The sequence below is a fragment of the Podarcis filfolensis genome (genome assembly GCF_964270895.1).
Source record: "Podarcis filfolensis genome assembly, chromosome: 12".
NCBI classification, from domain to species: Eukaryota; Metazoa; Chordata; class Lepidosauria; order Squamata; family Lacertidae; genus Podarcis; species Podarcis filfolensis.
Window position 1 is genome coordinate 25,896,507 of NC_139614.1, and position 22,056 is coordinate 25,918,562.

General features: G+C 41.0%; 1 protein-coding gene across 4 annotated transcripts in view; it reads right to left on the reverse strand.

Moving 5' to 3' along the window:
- HDAC9 (histone deacetylase 9) overlaps positions 1 to 22,056 on the reverse strand; it is a 466,741-nt gene that overhangs the window by 95,299 nt on the left and 349,386 nt on the right. For all 4 annotated transcript variants that reach the window (XM_083578505.1, XM_083578499.1, XM_083578500.1 and 1 more), the window contains 2 exons: positions 21,156 to 21,205; positions 13,196 to 13,303 (listed from right to left, as the gene is read on the reverse strand). In XM_083578505.1, the coding sequence (XP_083434631.1) occupies positions 13,196 to 13,303; positions 21,156 to 21,205 (158 nt within the window). The remainder of the gene's footprint in view (positions 1 to 13,195; positions 13,304 to 21,155; positions 21,206 to 22,056) is intronic.

Consider the following 22,056-nt stretch of genomic DNA (forward strand, 5'->3'; position numbering starts at 1 on the left):
TAATCTTATTCCCCCTATCCCCCCCCCCACTCATGAAGTATTCCCCCAGGCTTTAATTCAAGCACAGCTACACACTGAGGCTGCAAAACACAGACCATTGTGAGAGAATTTGTAGACTGAAGGGAAGGGTACTTAGCAACATCTTTTGGTCACCTGAAAAAGGAAGTTCAGCACATCCAAAGCCCTGCACCTCACCCATGAGAATTTCACTAAATTTCGCTTCCTTTTTCAAATGCAATTTCTTTTCATATTAAGTTAAGAATGCTTGGGGGGGGGGGGGGACCCACAGGAGAAATTTTCCACGCAGCTCTACATTAAAATAAATAAATAAGGGAAATGTAAATTGCTCAACATACGAACCAATTCAAAACTATTTTAACTCATTTTCGTTTACATCAAATTGCTTCAAAAACACTGAATTTTCCTTTTTGTGTGACAAGGATGATGAGGTCTCACATAACAACAAAAGAAAAGGGTTGTTGTGGATATGAGAAAAAGGATGATGGAAATTCCATATTTCAGTAGTCTATAAATCTCATCTAGAAGCCTGCCAAAGCTTGCAACTTTATTGGATTTCCTAAGTCAGTTTATAACACACATTCTGGACATTTTATAGGAGGTTTTCATACAGAGCAGCCATCAAAAGTTTTGATTTTCTAGGAATACCTTAAGCTACTGCTTCACTGCAATGCACCACTTACAATGACCCTCCGTTCCCTCCCAGAACACCATGAAGCAAAGACCTATAAATCTTTGCTAAATGATGACTGGCCCCCAAACCCAGGGTACGTAGCAGATATGCAAACATTCTTTGCTGATAAGGAGCTTACTGTTAACCAACACCTGATTATACATCTCCAAATGAATGAGGATGAATTATTTTTTGTTTCCATGAGACAGTAACTGCAAGTGCAACTTATTTCTCTCTCTGTGTGTTTGACATCATAGCTCCAAACCCAGATGCCAGAGTTCACTCTCTCAGGTTCATACAGATGCAGTGGAAGAGTCAACATTATACAAATGAAAAGAAAGCTTCAGGTTAAGTTATCTTCATTTTCTTTCTCACACTCATAATGAATATGGCAATGGCTGAATGTATACACTCTATTATTCACTAAGCTGCATTTTTAAAGTAATGGAACTGGGAAGTGGGGACTGGGGCATTTGGTTTCATGCTGCAGAAACCTTGGGTCTACAGATGTTGTTCAACCAAAACTCCCATCTTCTCTGACCATTAGGCTGGCCATGTTAGCTGGGGAGATGGAGGTTGCAGTCCATCTACACCAGGGGATCTCACAGCACAGGGTCATAGCTCAGTGGTAAAGTATTTGTCTTGAATGCAGAAGGTCCCAGGTTCAATCCCTGGTGGTTCCAGGTAGGGCTGGGAATATCTCCTGCCTGAAACCTTGGAAAACCACTGCAGTCACTGCAGACAATACTGAGCTTGATAGATGAATAACCTGACTCAGTATAAGGCAACTTCCTATTTTCCTGGGCTAGAGAAAACATCCATGAAGCTTCATTAAGATATAGACACAGACGTATAATGGTGCTTTTGGAGTTCATAGTATTCTTTCAGGAGGTAACTGAAAATAATAATAATATAATAATAATTTATTATTTATACCCCACCCATCTAGCTGGGTTTCCCCAGCCACTCTGGGTGACTCCCAACAGAATATTAAAAACACGATAAAACATCAAACATTAAAAACTTCCCTAAACAGGGTTGCCTTCATATGTCTTCTAAAAGTCAGATAGTTGTTTATTTCCTTGACATCTGATGGGAGGGCCTTCCACAGGATGGGTGCCACTACCGAGAAGGCCCTCTGCCTGGTTCCCTGCAACCTTACTTCTTGTAGTGAGAGAACCACCAGAAGCCCCTTGGCACTGGACCTCAGTGTCCGGGCTGAAGGACGGGGGTGCAGATGCTCTTTTATTCTTCTCTGTTTAGGAAGGCATTAGGATATACTTGATATCTTCAATTTTTGTATGTATTTATCTATACCATGTATCTGTCACCTAATAATAACAGTTCCCTTGGACGATGTACAAAATAAAAACTAATTAAAAACCATAACTCTAAAAAAAAAGCAGCAGGAAATAAGGCTGAAATAAGAAGAAAAACTCACTTTAAAACAGGGTTCAAGGGATTAAAATACTGCAGCAGTGATCAACTAGAACAGAGAGCCAAAAAAGAACAAACTTCTCACAGTTTTTAAAAATAAAAACACATAGTAAAGTTTAAAAGGCCTGGGAAAATAAGACAAGAAGACATTAAAGTAGATGCCAGGTGGGTTATTGTGGGAGAGAAGACATTTTAGTTCCACAGCTGAGGACGTCACAGCAGAAAAGGTCCTTTCTCTTGGACAAAATGACCCTTGTGGTTCCTTCTAGGTCCACAATTCTATGATTCTATGATTCTCTCAGCCACCCACCACATCTCAGTTGGTGGCGGCACATGGAGAAGGGCTTTAGTATGTAAGGGAAGAACAAATCCTTTAGATATGGTCCCAAGTGACAAAAGTTGGTATAGTCAACCGGAGGAAACCAGCAAGGAAGGGTGGCCAGCAAGGACCACCATGCATCTGGCCTCCCATCAGCCAAACTGCTATTCTTACTGAAACCAAGAGGAGTAAAGCAGCAGAGAGGGTGATGTGGTGAATCAGGTGTAGAAAGAGATGGGAAACCAGTGAAGATAATACAGGACTGGCTTCATATGTTCATAATGCTCATCAGTCCCACTTAATGCTCTTCTCACCGTATTTTGCATCAACTGAACTTTCCAGACTGTTCTTTGTCTGGATTGATTGGCACTCATCCAAGCCATCCTCCTCAGCCAAGCGCTGATTTAACACCTCCGCCACCTTAGCTGGCTTTATGAAAAAGAGAAATGGAACTACATGTCATCAGCACACGGGTGGCACTAAATCCCAGTATGACCTCACTCAGTGATTTCATGTAGGAACTGCAGCACGGGGGACAGAATAGAATCCTAGAGGACCCAAAAGTACAAATGCCAGAGCAAAGATACCCCAGGAACAATTGGAAACAGTTCAACCAGAAGAATGCCACTGTTGATGGTACAGAAACCCCATGAGAGGTCCAGAATAATCAATAGAGTCACACTTGCCATGTCTCTAGCAGGGCAGTAAGGTAGTTTCAGTGCCTAGCTGAAAACTCAGCTGAAAACAGATCTAGAAAATCAGTTTCACCCATCAACAACCAGAGTTGATTGACTCTTTCTTAAGCACCTTGCCCAGGAAGGGAATGTTGGTTACTGAACTGGAGTTGTTAAGATATTCCAGATCCAGAGGAGGTATTTCTCAGGAGTGGCCACATTCCTGCCTCCTTTATGAAGACTGGGACCACTCCTCTTCTTAATGAGGAATTTTCTACCTCCTGAACCCAGCCAGCCATCCCATTTCAGCTAAATCACCCATCAAATTATGGGTTGCCTCTTCATCCCACAGAGCGAATGGGAATTTGATAGGTGGGAGTTAATACAAAATAACTTTTGGAGTGGTGTGGGTTTTGCTCAGAGTCTGACTCATTGTCATTTGATTGGGGGAGAGGAATAGCATTTGTTTTTCCTCAAGTTTTCTGTGAGTGCTTCAAGCCATTGTGACTGAAGCAAATGGGCTGGTTACTTGCTTGACTCAACCTATTACAGTTTAGGCTCTCTTGGCCTATGACACACTATTGTCTGTATTGTGTATGTTAATGTGTGTTAATGGATGACCAAACCCTTGGATCAGAGGCTGAGTAGAGCATCTGTCACTCCTGCAATATGTCATCCACAAAAGTATGTAGAATTTCGGGAGACCCGTTCTTCATTCAACCCTAGTTTTTACATTACATTTCCTCCCTTTGGCTGCTTTCCAAAGGAGATCTTAGGCTATCTCAAGATCATTGTAATAGTTTTTGTGGTGGTGGGGGAGGGCTATAGTATGACCCTGGTACTAAATTACTTTGAGGGCATGATATTTCTCCCCACAGCAATGACTAATCAATCTTAAGCACTTATGCCAGACTTTGCTAATCAGCAGTTCTCCATTTCTCCCAAAAGTCTTCACACGTCTGTGGCTACTAGTTCTTCACAACATTGTCCCATATTAGCAGGAGGGAATGTGAATTCATTTATTTGGGCAATACTAAATACCAGACAGTGATCTCAGAACAGTGGGTGAAGGTCAGACAGAAACGTAAAAATATACTCCAGAGATAGACAGTCTAACATGGAGCAATATGTTGAAAATGTAGCCAACACACATAAATTCAAAGCATTTTTACACAGACGCTTGTTTATACTAGGATACAGACACCATTATACGTCAACAGAAGGTTAAACTGACTGACAGAAATGCACATTAGAGGAGAGATTCATGTCTTTGTCATTATAAGCCTGATTTTTGTGTGTTTTAAACTTCAGGATATGATGGAGTAGAAATGCATCAAACTTGGTCTAAAGTCTAGAAATGCTTAAAACAGGAATGACAAATCAGCAGTATATCAAAGTCTGAGTGGGGAGGAATCACTCTTTCATCTCATATCACTTGCCTATTGGAAAGGACAATGAAAGCCCAGTCTCCTCATTTATAAAGTATCACTCAGTTACGTGCTAAATATGTGGCATATTGTTTATTTTCCAAACAGAATGAATCCCATAAACCATCTTCGTTTTCCTCACTGGAATGCAGTTCAGGAATTTTCAGATAATGAAAATAGAAGCCTTCAGAACACACTTCAGGGGCCTGATAGAAGCCATGATTGGTTTCTTGCAATCACTTGGCCAACTAGTGAAGTTGAAAAAAATATTGCTGGGAACCATATTGGATCACCAAGGAAACCAAGGAGAGGAAAGAAGCAGTTGGCTCAAGCTGCAAGTCAGCTTTAGGTTGAATACCAGGACATGGCTTCTAATCACAGTTAGTCAAGGAAACAAATTGACTGTCAGTGACAGTTTTAAAGAAGAATCTGGTGCAAATTGATGTAAGACTAGAGAAATCTATTACTTTAGTGAGCTGGCCCAGATAATCCCACTACTATGTTTATATTATTTTAAGTGTAAGCTTGTTAGCCTGTGCTAGTTATTGAGCATCAATGACCATACTGCTTCGTTTAAGTGCCTTAACTTTTTAGTCACACAGTCGTTATTCTTTGTCTCTTATTATACAGATTCTCAATTTGGCATTCCTTGTTGGCATTGTTATGCATGTGGGAGAGATACTATGAAAATCCCCCAATGAACCTGAAACAAAACAGTCATCTCAGAGAAGTACAATCATGAACTGGATTATTTTATGTTAACGAAGCAATAACATTATTACGCAAAATTTCCCTCTGCAGATCAGCTGGTGCCCCAGTTAAACATTGTCGGAAATAGCACAGAAATTGTTTGGCAAGTCTTTCCACCTCACAGAGTTTATGATACGTGCTTTACAGACTGACAAGGAAGAGTGATTCACAGCATCTTAAAAACACCATCTGCCAGGTTTAAGATAAGATTCAGAGACATGGAAAATTTGTGGTCTGTGGTCTCTAGATTTTCAGCCGGCAACGCCTCAGCCCAGAGCAGCCTGTCTCTGTCATCCAGACTTACCTTTAATGTGATGTTCTATTGATTCCTCAGTGGCAAGGGAAAGTTACATATTTCAGCCCCTGCCCTTATTCTGTAGCCATTCTCAGTTCTTTCCCCCCCCCCCTCACAATGACTAAACCAAAATGGGCTGTTCTCATCCCTTTCTGAAACATATTTTACCATGTGAAAACAAGAAAACATGAAAGGAATTCTGCCCCATATCCTGTCTCGCATGGAGGCAGGTAGCCACACCAGCCCTCTGTAAGGCATCACAGTGGAGAAGAGCTGATGACACTGAAATAAACAAGTGGGAGGGGGGCTAGAAAGGACAAAGGTCAGTTTCATCCAATGTTTGGGACTAGGGTGACATCACCTGTCCAAGGTAAGCAGGGGAAGTGGAAATTCCTAGCCATCATCTTGGTAGATAGCATGTTCAAACTGAAAAGGTGGATTTTGACTTGACCAGTTGAGTGTACATCCCACTTTCTTTATTTACAAATAAAGTTGTGGGTCATAGTTAATCCCGATTATTGTATCTATGTGTTCTGGGATTGGAGTTAGGGCAATTGTTTTCAGTCAATTGTATTAACTGAATAAGAAAAAAACAACACATTTTTGCCCCATATTCTGGAAGCCTTTAAGGCTGATGGATATTTTGAGACTTCTGCCCTGTGTATTTGACTTTTATGGCAAAGGCCTTGGGTAACATCAAACATATAAACTTATTTGAAATAGCAATTTTATGTTTCCTTCATGTTACCCAGAAATAGCAAACAGGCAGCAGCGTAATAGTGACTGGATACAGCAAAAATCGTTCTGATACTGATCAGTCTTGACATATCAAAAGGAACCATCCCAGGAAAGCCTACAGTTTTAGTTTCCAAGGATATTCATTTCAAACTATTTTAATTCTGTTAAATGATCCCTGACTACCAAGAGGCCAATTCCATACACTCCATCTGAAGAGGGGTTTCAAGGGACTCGTGCTTGTTTTGCTTCAGTGCAAATGGATGTGCAAGATAATGTCAGAATGCATCATCCTGAGATGGATTACCCCTCCCCCACCAACCTATTCCAGTGGTTTTGTTCTTAGCTAGTTGAATTTTAGAAGAACATTTTGAAATCTACAGGAAAACTTATTTCAATTAAACATATTTTTAAATTAAAGCGGTGGTGCTGAGCAGTGGTTTTTTGTGTGTGATGGTACTCACCAGTATGGAGTACAACCATCCCTTTTGGGGATGCTGGTGGCAGCCATTTTGTTTTGGCAGCCACAACACTTTTATCAAGATATGATATGGGGGGGTGTACAAAAATGTTAGAAGCAATCAAAATGCGACAAATAGCAAGCAAGCTTTTCAAGTACTTCAGAATTCTTCATCAGGCTAGATATTAAGCAAGAGAGAGAGAGTTGGGAGTCTGATAAAATCTACTGTAGACTTTGTATCTAAAGGAATAGTTCAGCCTTAATGTCAAGAGATCTATATGGACGTTAGGTGATCAAGAGAACATGCAAGTCACCAGATCTGGTGGAAATAGCTAGTCCAAAACTCACTGGAATTGGCTATCCATTTGATAGATCCTATTACATACATATCCTGCAGTTCATGACACCACATTTAGTGGTGCGAATTTCTACAGCAACATGTCTTTCTCATGAGCACCGCCACTGAAAATTTTCAATATTTAACTTTGATTCTGCTAATTCAGAGCACTGCCTTGACATTTCTGGCATCATGGCCTAAATCTGTCATGCTTTTGGTTAATCCACCATGCAGTCAGTCACATGATAAACAATGAGGTTTTGAATACTTTTGGGCTTCTCAACTACAAGTGTTGTGCATTATAATATGGGCCTTAGTGGGCAACCTGGTGGGGCACTGCTGCTTACCTGCCCTCTGGTCGGTTGTATCACTGCTGCTTACTTGGAGGTACAGGGGTGGCGTGAGATGGCAGTGAGATAGACACACTGGAAATACAGGAGCCACCACGATGTTTGCTCCTGCTGCATTTATAGCAAAGTCTCAACCCATTTGTGCCAAATCACCTCTTGTGAGTAGTATGAATGATGCGCTTCAAAGAGATATACTTTTAAGATACAGATATAGTGGATCTATCATTCTTAAGCACTAAAGCCCCCAAACTGCCATGGGATCTTGATACATGAGATATGCAAGCACATGAAAGCACACCAATCAATCTGCCAAATCCCAATGCAAGCCCAGAGAAAATTCACTTTTAAGGTTCCAAATGGCTGAAATTCAGGGTGGGGGGCAGGTGAGTTAATGGAGTGCTAAAGCTCTCCAGGAGAAGGGAATCTGACTATCTCCTCGAGGTTTTATGTCTTAGAAGCAACCGTGTATAAAAAGTTAAGTAGATACAGGGTGAGAATTGAATGAAAGCGAGACCATTGGACATCTCAACATTTATGATATGCTTACACACCAGTGATCTAGGGTCCTGCTTAAAATGTAGAGTGATATGCCAAATATCCCTGAACTGCGCCCACATAACAATAGAAAAAGCTTGGTTTTGATGGATGATTTCACCCACTTTTATATGTGGGAAAATATTCTTGTTCAGATTCCACAGGTAGAGGCAACATTCTCCTAACCCAAAGAAGCCATTTACTATCTCTCCTTAAAGTGGGATTCAAGTAGGCTGTATTGTTTTACAGTTTCACAGCTGGTATTCTGTCCATTAGCCAGGAACAATAAAAAAGACCAAATAGTTCACAAGGGATTTCAAATGGAATGGAGAGATGTTTATTATAGCTACGGATTCAGGGTTTCAATCAGATTCCCCTGCTTTTTGGTCAGTTATCAAGTTACGTTGCTGATCTGAGACTTACGTAAGATGGGAGGAGAGGACACAAAGGATTCATTTCGTTCAAAAAATTAAATGTATTTCCAGGTCATAGTATAGAATCTGGCATATCTGTACAAGGAGTCCAGTGGTGGGAATAGCCTAGATTTTGATAAATTGGCTCACTGTTCAGCTATACCACAGGCATGTTATGTGACCATAGGGAAGTCTCCATATATTAGCAGTGGAATCCTACACATGCCTACTCAGAAATATGTCCCGTTTAGATCAATGGGACTTATTACCAGGTATGCCTAAAAATGAAGCCTAAGTGGACAAAATAGTGAAATCATAGCTGATTCCTTCCTCCTTTCATTTTAAAAATATGTACAGGTTCATGTAAACAAATCCATAATAGATTGCTGTTTAAAATCAATGTTGTGAACTCTTCTGCATGAATGTGTAACCAAGTAAATGGGCAGAAGATTGCAGCCCTAATGTCTACTTTGACTGCAGCAATCCTATACCCAATTATCTCCACGTTTCTGCTGGGGACATTCCCAGCCCTATCTGGACTCTCCTTCACTGGTGGTCTTCAAGCAGAGGTTGGATGGCCACCTGTCATGGATGCATTAGTTGAGATTCCTGCATTCCAGAGAGTTGGACTAGAGGACTGACAGGGGTCCCTTCCAATTCTATGATTCCATGGTCCTATGATCTGGGAATGGTGAGGATTGATCCTGGGACCTTTTTGCATGTGAAGCAGTGTTCTACCACTGAGCTCTGGCTCTTCCGCTTCAGTGTCTACGGTCCCTCACCCCCCATGTCCATCAAGACCTTCAACCGAGGATAACACTTCATGCTTATGCCATAGTAAGCCTATTTAAGGTGCCACAAGGCTCTTTGTTGTTCTGGTTGTAGGCATAGCATAAGCCCAAAGCATGTATACTGCAAGGTTACAAGAGGAGATGATAGCTGGTGAATGGAGCAAGGAGAACAACAGAGGAAATGAGAAGCAAGAACATTTGAACAGGCTTCATAAAAAATCTGCACTGTGCGTGCTTGTTCACCGCATAAGCTAATCCCCATTTGATTCCTGGTGTGTGTTTTTCATACACCCAAGGTATTAGGAGTGGCAACGAGATGGATGTCTGAAGGAGGACATTAGGTGTAAGCTGATGGATCTGTATTAGTGACTGTGAGGACAGGACCAGAGGGTGATAGCTATTCTAAATGAATATGTTAATTTGGGATAAAAGTGTGTCATCCTGTGGCTATCCTCTGCTGACCTTCCCTGGTGCCTCTGAAGGCAAATAAAAGAGTGATTTATAGTCCCCGAGTCCCATAGTATTTTAACGACACTGTGTTCTCAAATTGTAATGCAGTTGGTATTCTGCTGTAACACTGTGTGCGTGACCTTGATCTGCAGGATTCAGTTCCAGACAAACATTCCATTTGGAAATCTTTTAAATCTTCTTCTTAAAATAAACTGCAAATAAATATGGGTGAGGGGAAACCACGAGGGCTCCCCCCCAACCCATGTAAGTATTTGTTGCTTTACTGCAGCTACTTCAGTGGCCATTGAAAAAATAGATTGATTGACAACTTTGTTTTTAAAGCTCTTCATTACACAGAGATAAACAGTGAAGAGTAAATCCACGATGTGAAAGACCCCATAAATCCTGGGAGATAAGCAATAAAGGTCCTGCAGCAAATCCTGGTTGTGTCAACTGCACATAAAGCATGTCTGATTATTCTTATCTAGGCCAGCTTTTAAATTCTGATATATTCATCATCCCAATTATACTTTCTAAGCAGGAAAAAATGGAAGTCTAAATTATTATTTTTGAGCATGTACGTCTGCATACACATCTTTCATTTATAGCGCGTGTCTTGCCTCAAAGAATCCTGGAAACTATAGTTTTCCCCTCATGGAGCTACATTTCCCAGCACCCTTAACACACTTCAGTTCCTAGGCTTCTTTGGTGGAAATCACGTGCATAGCCCAAGTCTGTACATAGCCCAAGTCAGTTAATACAAGGCATTTCCTATAAATTGCTATAAAATCTGGCAGCTAGGTCATTGCCGGGAACTAGCCACAGGAAGCCGTGTTCACCTGCATTAAAATGGCTCCATGAGGTTCTTGTGTGTTTCTTATATATATATATATATATATATATAAGATTTTTATTAAGATTTTTACATTACAAAAAATAAAAACAAACAGAAAAAGAAAAAAAAAAACCTTTCCATCACATTATTTTTCATTTACTTGTTTCTTGGACCTCCTCATACCTCTCTTTTTTGTATTCCAATTCAATTTATTAGCTCAGCAATTTGTTTCCCTCTTTATTCTACCCAAATCTTTATTCTTAAATTGTTGTGATCTTGAAATTTTACTTTTATAAACCCATTTTTTTCATATTCTTTTAACCCATTACAGCTAGAAACCTCTTAATTTTAATCCAACATTATTCTAAAGTTCATTAATTTTACAGTATCTCTGTAAATAATCTTTAAATTTCTTCCAATCTTCTTCCACTGACGGTTCTTGTGTGTTTCCAGACAAAAATTAATATGCTGGTGTGTTGGGGGTTTTTATGGCTTTGGGCATTAATATGTAAGGGACTGATTGTACCCGTATGAATTTGTGATTCATGTTGCAAACTTCCACAAAGGCAATTGTGTGGGTGGCTTTCTTTGCAGGGTAGACAGTCTATCAGCAACAGGGCCTTCTCAGTGGTGGCACCTACATAATGGAAGGCTGTTCTCATGTTAAGCTTTCAACACCTGTACAAAACTGAATTATTTGCCCCTGCTTTAAACTAAGTAATGATTTTAATGTTTACTACTGCTTTTATGCTTTATCGCAATGTTTTGTATTCTATGCTGGTTTTTAATGGGTTGTTTCAGTGTCAAACTCATAGTCAATGTCCATCGATTTCATCCGGGTTTACTCAGAGTATGACTCTCTCAGAGAGAACCCAAGCTATTTACTGTTTTGTTATTTTATTTGGATTTTATGCTTATTTTCAGCTTTGAGGGATTCATTGAAAAAATTAAACTGAACAGCAGGAAGCAAGCTATCTAAATAAATAAATAAATAAATGATACATAAAGCAAACATGTATTGGCCGTGGCTTCTTTGGGAAACTTGCAGCATGGTTGGCTTGAAAAGTGTAGAAAGTAGGACATATTCAGAGCCTCTGTAGAACATTATTCCACGTATCCATAGTTAAACTTTCATGGACCTGTACCCAGTGAAGGAATAGTTACCATGTATCTGCAACAACTGGGAAAACTGGAGAATAGAGGTCGCAGTGATGATGCCTATTCCTTTTAGCTGGTGGCTTCAGATGATTAGCCTTCTGCACAGCCAGAGCATCGCCATGCAATATGTCCTCAAGAGGCCACCATTTTGCAAATGTTCAGATGGGTTACAATATAAATCCCTGTACACCATATAAATAAGGTGCTTTTGATCTCTGTACTTTAGTGTCTTCATTGTTCTTCACATTTTACAGATAGGTGATTGAATCTGAGGTGTAGTGACTTCCTCAGTAAGCATGTAAATATAACCTGCTAATGGAACCATGCTTATATCCTACTGAAATCACTGGGATTTAAGTAAGCTGTTCATTACAGTTCAGGTTTTGTGGGATGGTGTCCCAAGGCTATGGTAGCCACGGCTAGGAACAAAAGAACCTGTCCATTTCAGTTCTTGCAGTTTCTCATTCTTTCAATCTCCTATCCTTACCCCCCCCAAGCTGTTTAGCATAGATGGGCAGGTATCAGGAAGTGCCCCATCTCCTAGGAGGTCCCTCAAAGCCATTTCCCCCTCTCCTTCACTTCCAATTCACCCAACCCCACACTGCATTTGCCCCAATGGAGGAAAAACAAAAAAGCCCCAAATCACCATGAAACTGTAAGCATGTGAAAGAAAGTTACATACTTTTCATTTAATTCCATTTGCCGTCAGATCTGAACCGTAACAGTAGACTTTGGTCACTGAGTGAAATCCATTGCTATTTTACCTAACATCAATTGTATTGATGGCGTGTCATGTCCAAGAAAGTTTATTGGGGTATCTAACCATTTGGGCTGTACAGGGCCTACCTTTAAAACCGGGTTGTTATAACATCAAACAAAATGTCAACGTCTGTCGAGCATGCAGGTTTTATAAATTGTTTAGACTGGGGATAATTTGGGTTTTGTATCTCATTCTTTTCAGATCGTGTAGAAAGGAAGCTCAAAAACCGAGTTTGGGTTGGGGAAGTGCTTTGAATTTGCGATTGTTTGATGGAAAGGCATAGCCTGCACCATTACCCTTCCAATCAACAGTTTCCTTCTTTCTTCAAAGCCCACAGGTCCATTATTTACTTTTCTTCGCCTTGGGTGGCATTTTTGAGGCCATGCTTTCAACCCGATAATAATTTATTTAAAATTCATTTCAAAAGGGAATTTCAGAATGGCGTGCCAGATCTGTACATCCTCTGAGTCATTTCTAACTCGGACAACGGTTGTGCAATTGACTCCGGGGCGGGGAAAACAAAAAAGAGAGAGAGAGACTGCAATAATACTGTAGTACGCTGGCAAGCAAAACTCTCTCTAGTGAATTGGAAGGCTTCGAGTAATAAAACGATCTGCTGATTGCCAAGCGAGGCTATTTAGATTACCACACCTTAGTGACCCGCCATCTTCCCCATTCTCCGGTCTCCGCTCCCCTTCCTTCAACCCCAGAACAACAACATCGCTTTCAGCTCTCCCCCCGCCCCACTTTTCCCACACACAATGCAACCCAGACCTCACCTTCAGCTCTCCTGAGGCCACTTTGGAAGCCAATTCGATGACACAGCCAACAGCCATGCGTGCAGCACCGGACGAATGCAGCTCATTCCAAATGGTGTCACTGTCCACCTGAGCAAACAGTTAGCAGAGGGGGTGGGGGAGGGAAAGGAGAGAGAGAGAGAGAGAGAGAGAGAGAGAGAGAGTTTAAGAGAAAACAAATCAGTGAGGGAGGGCTGGCAGGGTGACAGCCAATGTACAATAACATTAGTCTTCCGACTTGGCCAGCTGAAAAGGCCTTCTGGACATGGCTTTGCTTATACTTTTTCTCTACACCAACTTCTCCAATGGAAACACATTCCTGTCATGCCTCACTGCCATTCCCTGTTTAGATTTCTCATTACAAACAGCATTACATAGGCCAGAGCTGGCCCTAGCTAACAGGCCCGTTAGACACCAGGCCGCGGTAATAGATGCAGCATACGCTCAGAGTGGCCTTACTTCTAAGAAAAGAATTTGCTTTTGCAAAAGCCAGAACAAAAGCTTCAATGAAATGGCATGTGCTTACAGGAAAGCTCTGTTATAATGAACTCAAGCTGTAGCAAACACCTTTCCTTTTTTTAGTGTATTGGAGGGAGGCAACTATGGTTCATATTCCTAAAATAAGAGAAATTTCAAAGTCGCTGCCAACATGAATCAGAAAAGGGTCTGCAATTTAGCACCTGTGAGCAGGCAGGGAAGGCAGGTCAAATTTGTGGGGTATGACTGTGAGAGGACCCCACCAATGTCCAGAGCAAATGGTCTCCTCTCTTTGCTCCCACTGCCAGCTAACACAGGTGACAGCTGTGTCATCTAGATGGTCAGATGGGGGGGATAGTTGTACAAATAAGGGGGGGTCTCCACGGGCATCACCTTCCTCAGGGATTAACATTTCACTCATGGGAGCAGCAGAAACAACCAAAAAGACATTTGGTACCTTCAAAAACAAACCTCTTTTGTGGACTCAAGCTCATTCCGTCACATACATGAAACGAAATCTTAGCAGGCATATAAAGGAGAATATGCTAAGGAGGCTGAATGGCAATTGGATACAATCATTACAGTAAGTGATCAATAAAGCTTAAATATGCATTAAATAGATGCGCTTTTAAGGTTCTGCAATAGCAGAATTGCTGAGATGACTATTAAGAGCTGTAGTAGGGTAGGAAACCATTTTCAAGAAACTGCCATAGATAGCACAGATATCCTAGCATTGATAAGGACAAGGGTGATGGTGCTAGCTGTATTCTTCTAGTGGCTACCATTGTGATTTCCCATGGTTCTCCAAAGCCCTGTAACATTACTCTAAAGTAATCAAGAAGGACAGCTGCCCAGCACTTATTGGAGCAGAGCAAAAGTGGGCCCAGGCCAATTGGATCATAAATGGGAGGCCACCAGTAATGGCTTGATGATTACTAGTCTTCTCTGTCCCTTAGAATTTATTTTATTTTACTTTTATTAAATTTATATTCCCTCTTTTTTGGGGGGGACAGTTTTCAGGGCAACTTGCAGTAATATATAGATTAAACAAATTTATATATTGGTTTATATATAAATTGGTTTATACAAAAACCAAATATATTAAACAAATTCAACAGATTGATGTCACTATAAACACATCATCGTTAAAACTAAAAGGAAACTATCACAACCAAATCGAACAGAGGCAGCCAGAGGTAACATTAAAACCGTGGTCAGCGCTAAAAAGCCAGTGATAGCAAGATAAAACAGCAACATAATGACAGCACAACTAAAATCCTTAAGATTTTGAAAAGCTGATAGTAAACAAATATGTTGTCAGTTCAATGATGGAGATGGTTGAATCCTAAATGTGGGCTCCAAAATGTGGGGGCCCCCATTGAAAAAGCCCTCTTCCATATGTCCACCAGTCTGACCCAACATTGCACCATCTGAATGATAATGGAACACTATAGGTAATATATATCCAAGGGAAAATGAGCGCCAACACTTAAGTTTTGAAATACAACTACACTAAAATTTAAGGCATCAACATTGTTCATATTTCAGCAACACTTCAAACAGGCAGAATTATTCATGACAATGTTACAAGCCAGAATATGCCGTCCCACTCTGAAGTCTAAGACTCTTAAGGCACATATGGATTTACTTCATTCAGAATTTCCTGAATGAATATAGTCGTTTCGAGCTTTTCCAAATACATCCTACGTAGCTCAATCACTGGCATGTGTAACAAAGCTAGACCATAGGAAAGCCCCAGATGATAGAAATTAAACTACCTGTCCCAGAAGTGTGTGTGTGGAGTTATTCAAAAAGGCTGAATGGCTTAAATAAAAATTAATTTACATCTATCCCATGTGAAAGCTACCGGATTTTTACCTACAGCCTGCATAAGTGTGCCTCCCCACACCTGCAACTCTTGCAGAAATAATAGGCCCATGTAATATGTTCTGAAAGGAAGATGAGTTATTCTCCTCTACACTCTCAGCAGCACTCTTGTGCTCTGAAAGTGTGGAGTGAAAGCTAGTGTTGCACACACACACCCCAGTCTCTGACTGGCAAGAGACTCCAGGGGTTCCAGTGCTTAGCCAGGGTTAGGTTTCCTTGGAATGAAGGTCATCAGAGACTGTGGTGTCCCTGGGATACAGTGGTACTTAAGAACTTAATTCGTTCTGGAGGTCCGTTCTTAACCCGAAACTGTTCTTAACCTGAGGTACCACTTTAGCTAATGGGGTCTCCCACTGCTGCCGTGCTGCTGCCATGTGATTTCTGTTCTCATACTGAAGCAAAGTTCTCATACTGAAGCAATGAAATTCAACTAAGGGGAAGCGAGGAAGTCACCTAACAAAGTTAATAACGGTAATTTTCTATAAGGCTACGATTTATGTTTGTTATGTTTGTTTGTCTTGTGTGTTTGTTTGTTTGTTTGTTTGTTTATAATATTGTGAAAACCAATAAATTTTTTGGAAAAAAACAAAGTTCTTAACCCAAGGTACTATTTCTGGGTTAGCGGAGTCTGAAACCTGAAGTAACCTGAAGCGTCTGTAACCAGAGGTACCACTGTATATGGTTTCATTTGCACATGTATATACAAGCTGAGCATAGGACAGATGGCCTTGCTTCCTCATTGGGTTTCCAGCTTTAGTCAAGAGCCACAGCTTTAGTCAAGAGCAAATATGAGCCTCTGTGTCTCCAACTTCCAGCATCAGCCAAACTCAGGCTCCTCCTCCTCCTCCTCCTCCTCCTCCTCCTCTTCTTCTTCCATACACGGTGATCTCATGTTCAGCCAGGTGAGGGAGCTTACCCCATTTGCCTCACTGGTGACAGGGTGACTTCTTTTTAAAGTACATGGAAGTACTTAACTAGTCAGCTGAGGTCAATGCCCTAACAAAGGAAATGGCTGGGCAGGTTTCCTCTTATAGATTCTGAACTCACAGATACAGGGATGCAGGTTTGGGAAGGGATCTGCAGGTATCATCCACAGTGAGAATGAGAAGTCATTCTGGAAGCCACAGAGTTGCCATGTCATCTGGTGATTTATGCCTTCTTTACTGAATCCATGTGTCTCCATAGGTACCAAAGCTTTTAGAGGCTCACGCTTTGCCGTTTGCTTCCAGAGAAAATACTCACACACACACACACCCGCTTTGCTCTTTAGTGGCAAGCAAGTAGAAACTAAATCCATCCCTTTTCCAAAGTGTTCCTGCCTTTAAGAACTCTGTGTGCCATTAAGATCCAAGTGTCATCAAAGAACCTGCCATTCCCAGGCCTTGTTGGCAGAAGTCCATGAGTCTAGGTGAAATATACTTGCAGTCAAGTGTGAATTTCATGCTCTTTATTCAGCTCATAGTAGCAATGAATGAACATTTCCCCAAATGTCTAGCTATATACACATTATTTACACAATGGGCCCTGCGTGACTGGCTAATTCCTGGCTGCTCCTGTAGGCCAATCAGGTTGTGGATTCACCTCCTCCAGAAGCCTGATTGGCTGCTCCTGCAGGCCAATTAGGTCGCTGATTCACTTCCACCTGGAGCTGGATTGGGTGGCTCCTGCAGACTAATCAGACTGCTGCATTCTGGATCCTATTGTTCTAGGATTCAGCTCAGTACATAACACTAGGAAAGGTGACGCAATCTAGCACAGAAGCCTGCTGTCGTTTCAGGGTGGGGACTCAGCTGCTGGGCGGTCAGGTGAGCACCGCTGCTGCTGCTGCTCCACTAATGTTGTCTGCTACTGAAATCCAGGACCCACCGCAAAAGAACCAGGGCACGGGTCCCCGGATGGCAGCAATTAACAATTTCTTACTGTGAAGACATTTGTCTGAAATGGTCTTTCCAAGCCTCCTCACTCTGAAGCAAGTTGCGCTGATTTCATAGAACTTAGATCTACATAAATATGCCTAGGATAGCTAGGTAAATTTCACAGCAATGAAATTGCTGCACAATCGCATGCATCATTTTGTTATAGAGCCAAAAGTTCAGCTTCTCCACTTGTGTTTAGTTTTCACACGACCAAAGAGGCAAAGACGTATATGTCAGAACTTAAGTCAGTGGATGGCTTGTCATATGTTCAGGGTTGGATTTAGGTTTGATGAGGCCCTAAGCTATGAAGGTAATGGGGCCCTTTATATGACCAGCTGTCCTTTGTCAACAACAAATTGTCGCTGTTTTCTGTGTTGAATATATGCTGTATGGTAATTTATGGATCTAATAGGTATCTAAAGCCATTTGCACATAACAAAATATGTATTTTATCAAAGTAATTGTTGAACTGAAATACAATTAAGAAGAAGTATATCAACAGTGAAGTAATTATTAAGCTCTAACTTAAAATGATTTTTTATTCATAACAAACTTAATAATGCAAACACATTGGCATTTGGCAATAACAAAAGTTCCTTTAGAAACACAGTTTACAAAGACTCATAATCTAGTCTCTAGAAACTTGCTATAACATGAAATAATAATAGGTGTAAATGTATGATGCAAACTACTAATAAATATAAATAGCAGAATGTACCTGTTACCTGGGATGTGGACCTGAAATGGAAGACCTCATTCTGTATCCCTAAGTACGTGGGAACAGATAAGTAGGGCTGCTGCCAAAGCAAGGCATGAACTAATATATTTATTTGTCACTATCGCTCCTGAATGCGTCTGTTATCAATGGAGAAGGGCAGTTGCTTCACCTCTGCATGAGAATCATAAAAGAAATACTCGAAACCAGGTGTACTGTGAACTTGTCTTAAATCAGAAGTGGTCAAGCTATGCCTCCAGAGCATTGTGCTATCACACACACAAACACACTTTCCTATCCTATTTGCACTAAAACTTTCAGAATTTTTTTTTTTAAAAAAGAAATGGGAAGTATTTCTGGCCATTTCATGAAATGCAAAGGGAAATCTTATGCCAAAACCAAAATGAAACCATAAAGTAGTAGAAAAAGGAGGCACATAAAAAACAAAACTTTTAACAGTATAATTCTCAGGATTCCAATGGTGGTTCTTTCCCCCCACCCCCATTCTTACATAGCCAGTGCTTTATCAGACACGGAGGATAAGAATAGCAGAAGAAAAAAATATTCTTCTCCAAGGAGTTCTAAACATGTGCCCATTGATGTTGGCATCCACCATGTTCATGGAAATCATAAGCAGCTAATGTCAATTACATGCAAATAAACCACGCAAAAGAACCACAACTTTCTGGCTCACGATATATCACCAGTGTATCCTTCTGCACAAAAGATGTTGCTTGGTCCTTTCCTAAAAAGATTTTTTCCCTAAATCAGAAGGGTTGATGCACCTTCACTCCCCCCCCCCCCCAGAGAGGTACTTTTGTAGCACAAACATCAAATCATTCTGATCTGCTGAAAGAAGCTTGGCTGACTCCAAGGGGATACAGCGTTTGGCACATTGAAGTCTGCAGCTAAGCCTAATTTAACACTTCTGCTCTGCCTGCCTGAATTCCTGCAAGGTGTTACATTGGCACTTCCTGAGATCATTCAGCTTGGAAGTCTGACACTGCGCATTGACCTTTCCTTTTCTGCTTGCTCCTCCCGGCCTCCTCCTCCCTTCTTTATTTTTTAAGCATCGTTGGATTGGGCAGCTGCCTTGTTTTATAAGATAAATGTGGAATTCTCTTTTGTCTGCAGTACAATCCCCGGGGTACCAGGACTGAAACCCAAACTTTGCCCCGGCACAGCTTGAGAGCCCATTCTTCATCTAAACAAATGCCGTAAGACCTTTTATGCTTGCTCGCTTGCTTTTTTTTTTTTTTACAGCATGTCAAAAATCATATTGACTGCCAATAGTGATGTGATTGGTGTGGCCTCCTTGGAGTCATAAAAGAGGCAGTCTGTTATCAATTTCTCTGTGTGTATCCAGGGAATTTTGGGCAGGTTCACTTCCAAGTTATAAATGACAACAACTCAAATGCCACAGAAGTTTTGAAGCTGGAATCTGATTATGCTATCAGAGGCCCTGTTCTCCTTTCTTTCTTTATTTCCTATTAATAAATCATAGATAGATGGCAGATAGATCTATATCACTACACACAAATGGGTGCATGCACACATATATATCAATATATATACATATAGATATATGAATTTGATTTAGCTTGTACTGATATTTGACCATTACTCCTGCTGTTGCGTTATTTATCATTTACATAGCATCAACACACCATACCAAAGTTAAGGTAAAGGTAAAGGGACCCCTGACCATTAGGTCCAGTCATGACCAACTCTGGGGTTGCGGTGCTCATCTCACTTTATTGGCTGAGGGAGCTGGCGTACAGCTTCCGGGTCATGTGGCCAGCATGACCAAGCCGCTTCTGGTGAACCAGAGCAGCACACGAAAATGCCGTTTACCTTCCCACCGGAGCAGTACCTATTTACCTATTTGCATTTTGACATGCTTTTGAACTGCTAGGTTGGCAAGAGCAGGAACCGAGCAACAGGAGCTCACCCCGTCGCGGGGATTCGAACCGCCGACCTTCTGATCGGCAAGTCCTAGGCTCTGTGGTTTAACCCACAGCGCCACCCGCGTCCCTCTTACAACAGCAATAAAAACACCTTAGAAAGCACAAAGCATTTTAAAAATCTACAAATACCAGTTGGTTAAAAAAATTTCACATTTCAAAGGCCTGTCTAATTAAAATAATTTTAAGATGTTATCTAAAAGAAGGCAGGGGTGAATCTTGCCAAACGTCCACTGGCAGTGAGTTCCACAGGGCAGGACCTGCTACACTTATAAGTCCCACCTTATTTTAATTGTAGGTTTCTGGAGGCAGAGAATTGTCCATTCTTGCCCACTGAGGTGTTTATATATCAATAATATATGTTTCATTGAGTTTGGCATACACTGAGTAACAAAGTCATTCTTACAATCTATCCATACAGCCACATATCAGCAGAGAATGAGAATCTTAATCTCAGGGCAGTGGATTCAAGACCCATGTCGGGAAAAAGATTCCTGCATTGTAGGGGGCTGGACTAGATGACCCTCGTGGTCCCTTCCTACTCTGCAATTCTGTGATTCTATGATTAAGGAATCCCAATGACTGAACCTGGCACTAATGCAAAGGCGACATTGATCGTATTCCAGTAGCTTGAGTTTAGATACACAAGGCAGCATGATCACATTTCCTCCGCCAAGGCTACATTGTTTATTATTAATGTATCCCCAATGAAGTTGAAGACAAATGTGTGCCTGTCGTGTATTCATTTGCATTCGCACACCAGGGCATTGTATGGAGTGCTAGAACTGTGACAGTTGTAACTTGGTTAGAACGATATGGCAAAACCATCCACATATTGCGAAGCTTAGCATCATGATCCCGATCGATTTTGCATCTAGCTCCCAAAATGTGTAACCAGAGTATACAGTATATATACACCATTGAGTTACCCAGCAGAAAGCTTCTTTATGCTACCTTACTACACCAAAGAGAAACCTACTTACCCCAAGGCCTCCGCAGGGCAACAACGAAAATAGTTTCTGAGGCACACTACCTATATAAAAAAAAGAGGGGAAAACAGTAAGAATTAAGATAGTACTTCATGTTTTGGATGACAATTCCTATCAGCCCCAGTCAGCACATTTGTAACGGGATAAAATTTTGTGCAATGCAGTGGCAGATTTACAAATACTCTTCGATAAGAGTCAAAAATATTGACATTTAGGAAACTTCCAAAGCAGTTAAAGCAGCAACTGGAACCCTGGTTTGTCTACCTTGGTTCCAGGAAAGCAGTATTGCGTAAAGTCTCATTATCGAATTATTTCTGTGGCTGAATTTGCAATCTTTGGAGGCTCACTTCTGTTGAAAGCTGATGGTTTGGTGGTCACGTGCCAGTGTTTGTGTATGGGAATATCTGCCATTGGTTGCAAGTTAATAGAAACCAGGAGAGGTCTGGAGGTCCTTAGTGGTTTTCATTATCATCACTTCAGGCCAGTGGTGACTCTGGTAAGAGCATGAAAAACTTGCTTCAAAGCTGTAATATATTCACACATACTGTCCAGATTCTTTAGAATGTCAGCTCTGCTTAAAATGAAGCATTAGCCATTGTGATGGCCTGACACATAATTTTGGCATTTATAAATTTGCCATAATTAGGAATAGTTGGTTTTTAGAAATGCTATGTTCGTCAGGGTGGCGGTGGGGGAGGAATGGAAACTGAAAATGGGCAATTGTTCTGAATTGTGCTTATTAAAGGAACATGGTATGGTGCCAATTTGAAAATCATGATAATTTACATCACATCAAGATGTAATGTTGTATGGCACATTGTAATGAACTATAAGTTGTCAAAGGCAGCATGTTAAAGGATTTTTTAAAGTTACATTTGGTTTAGGAAACCTCTTA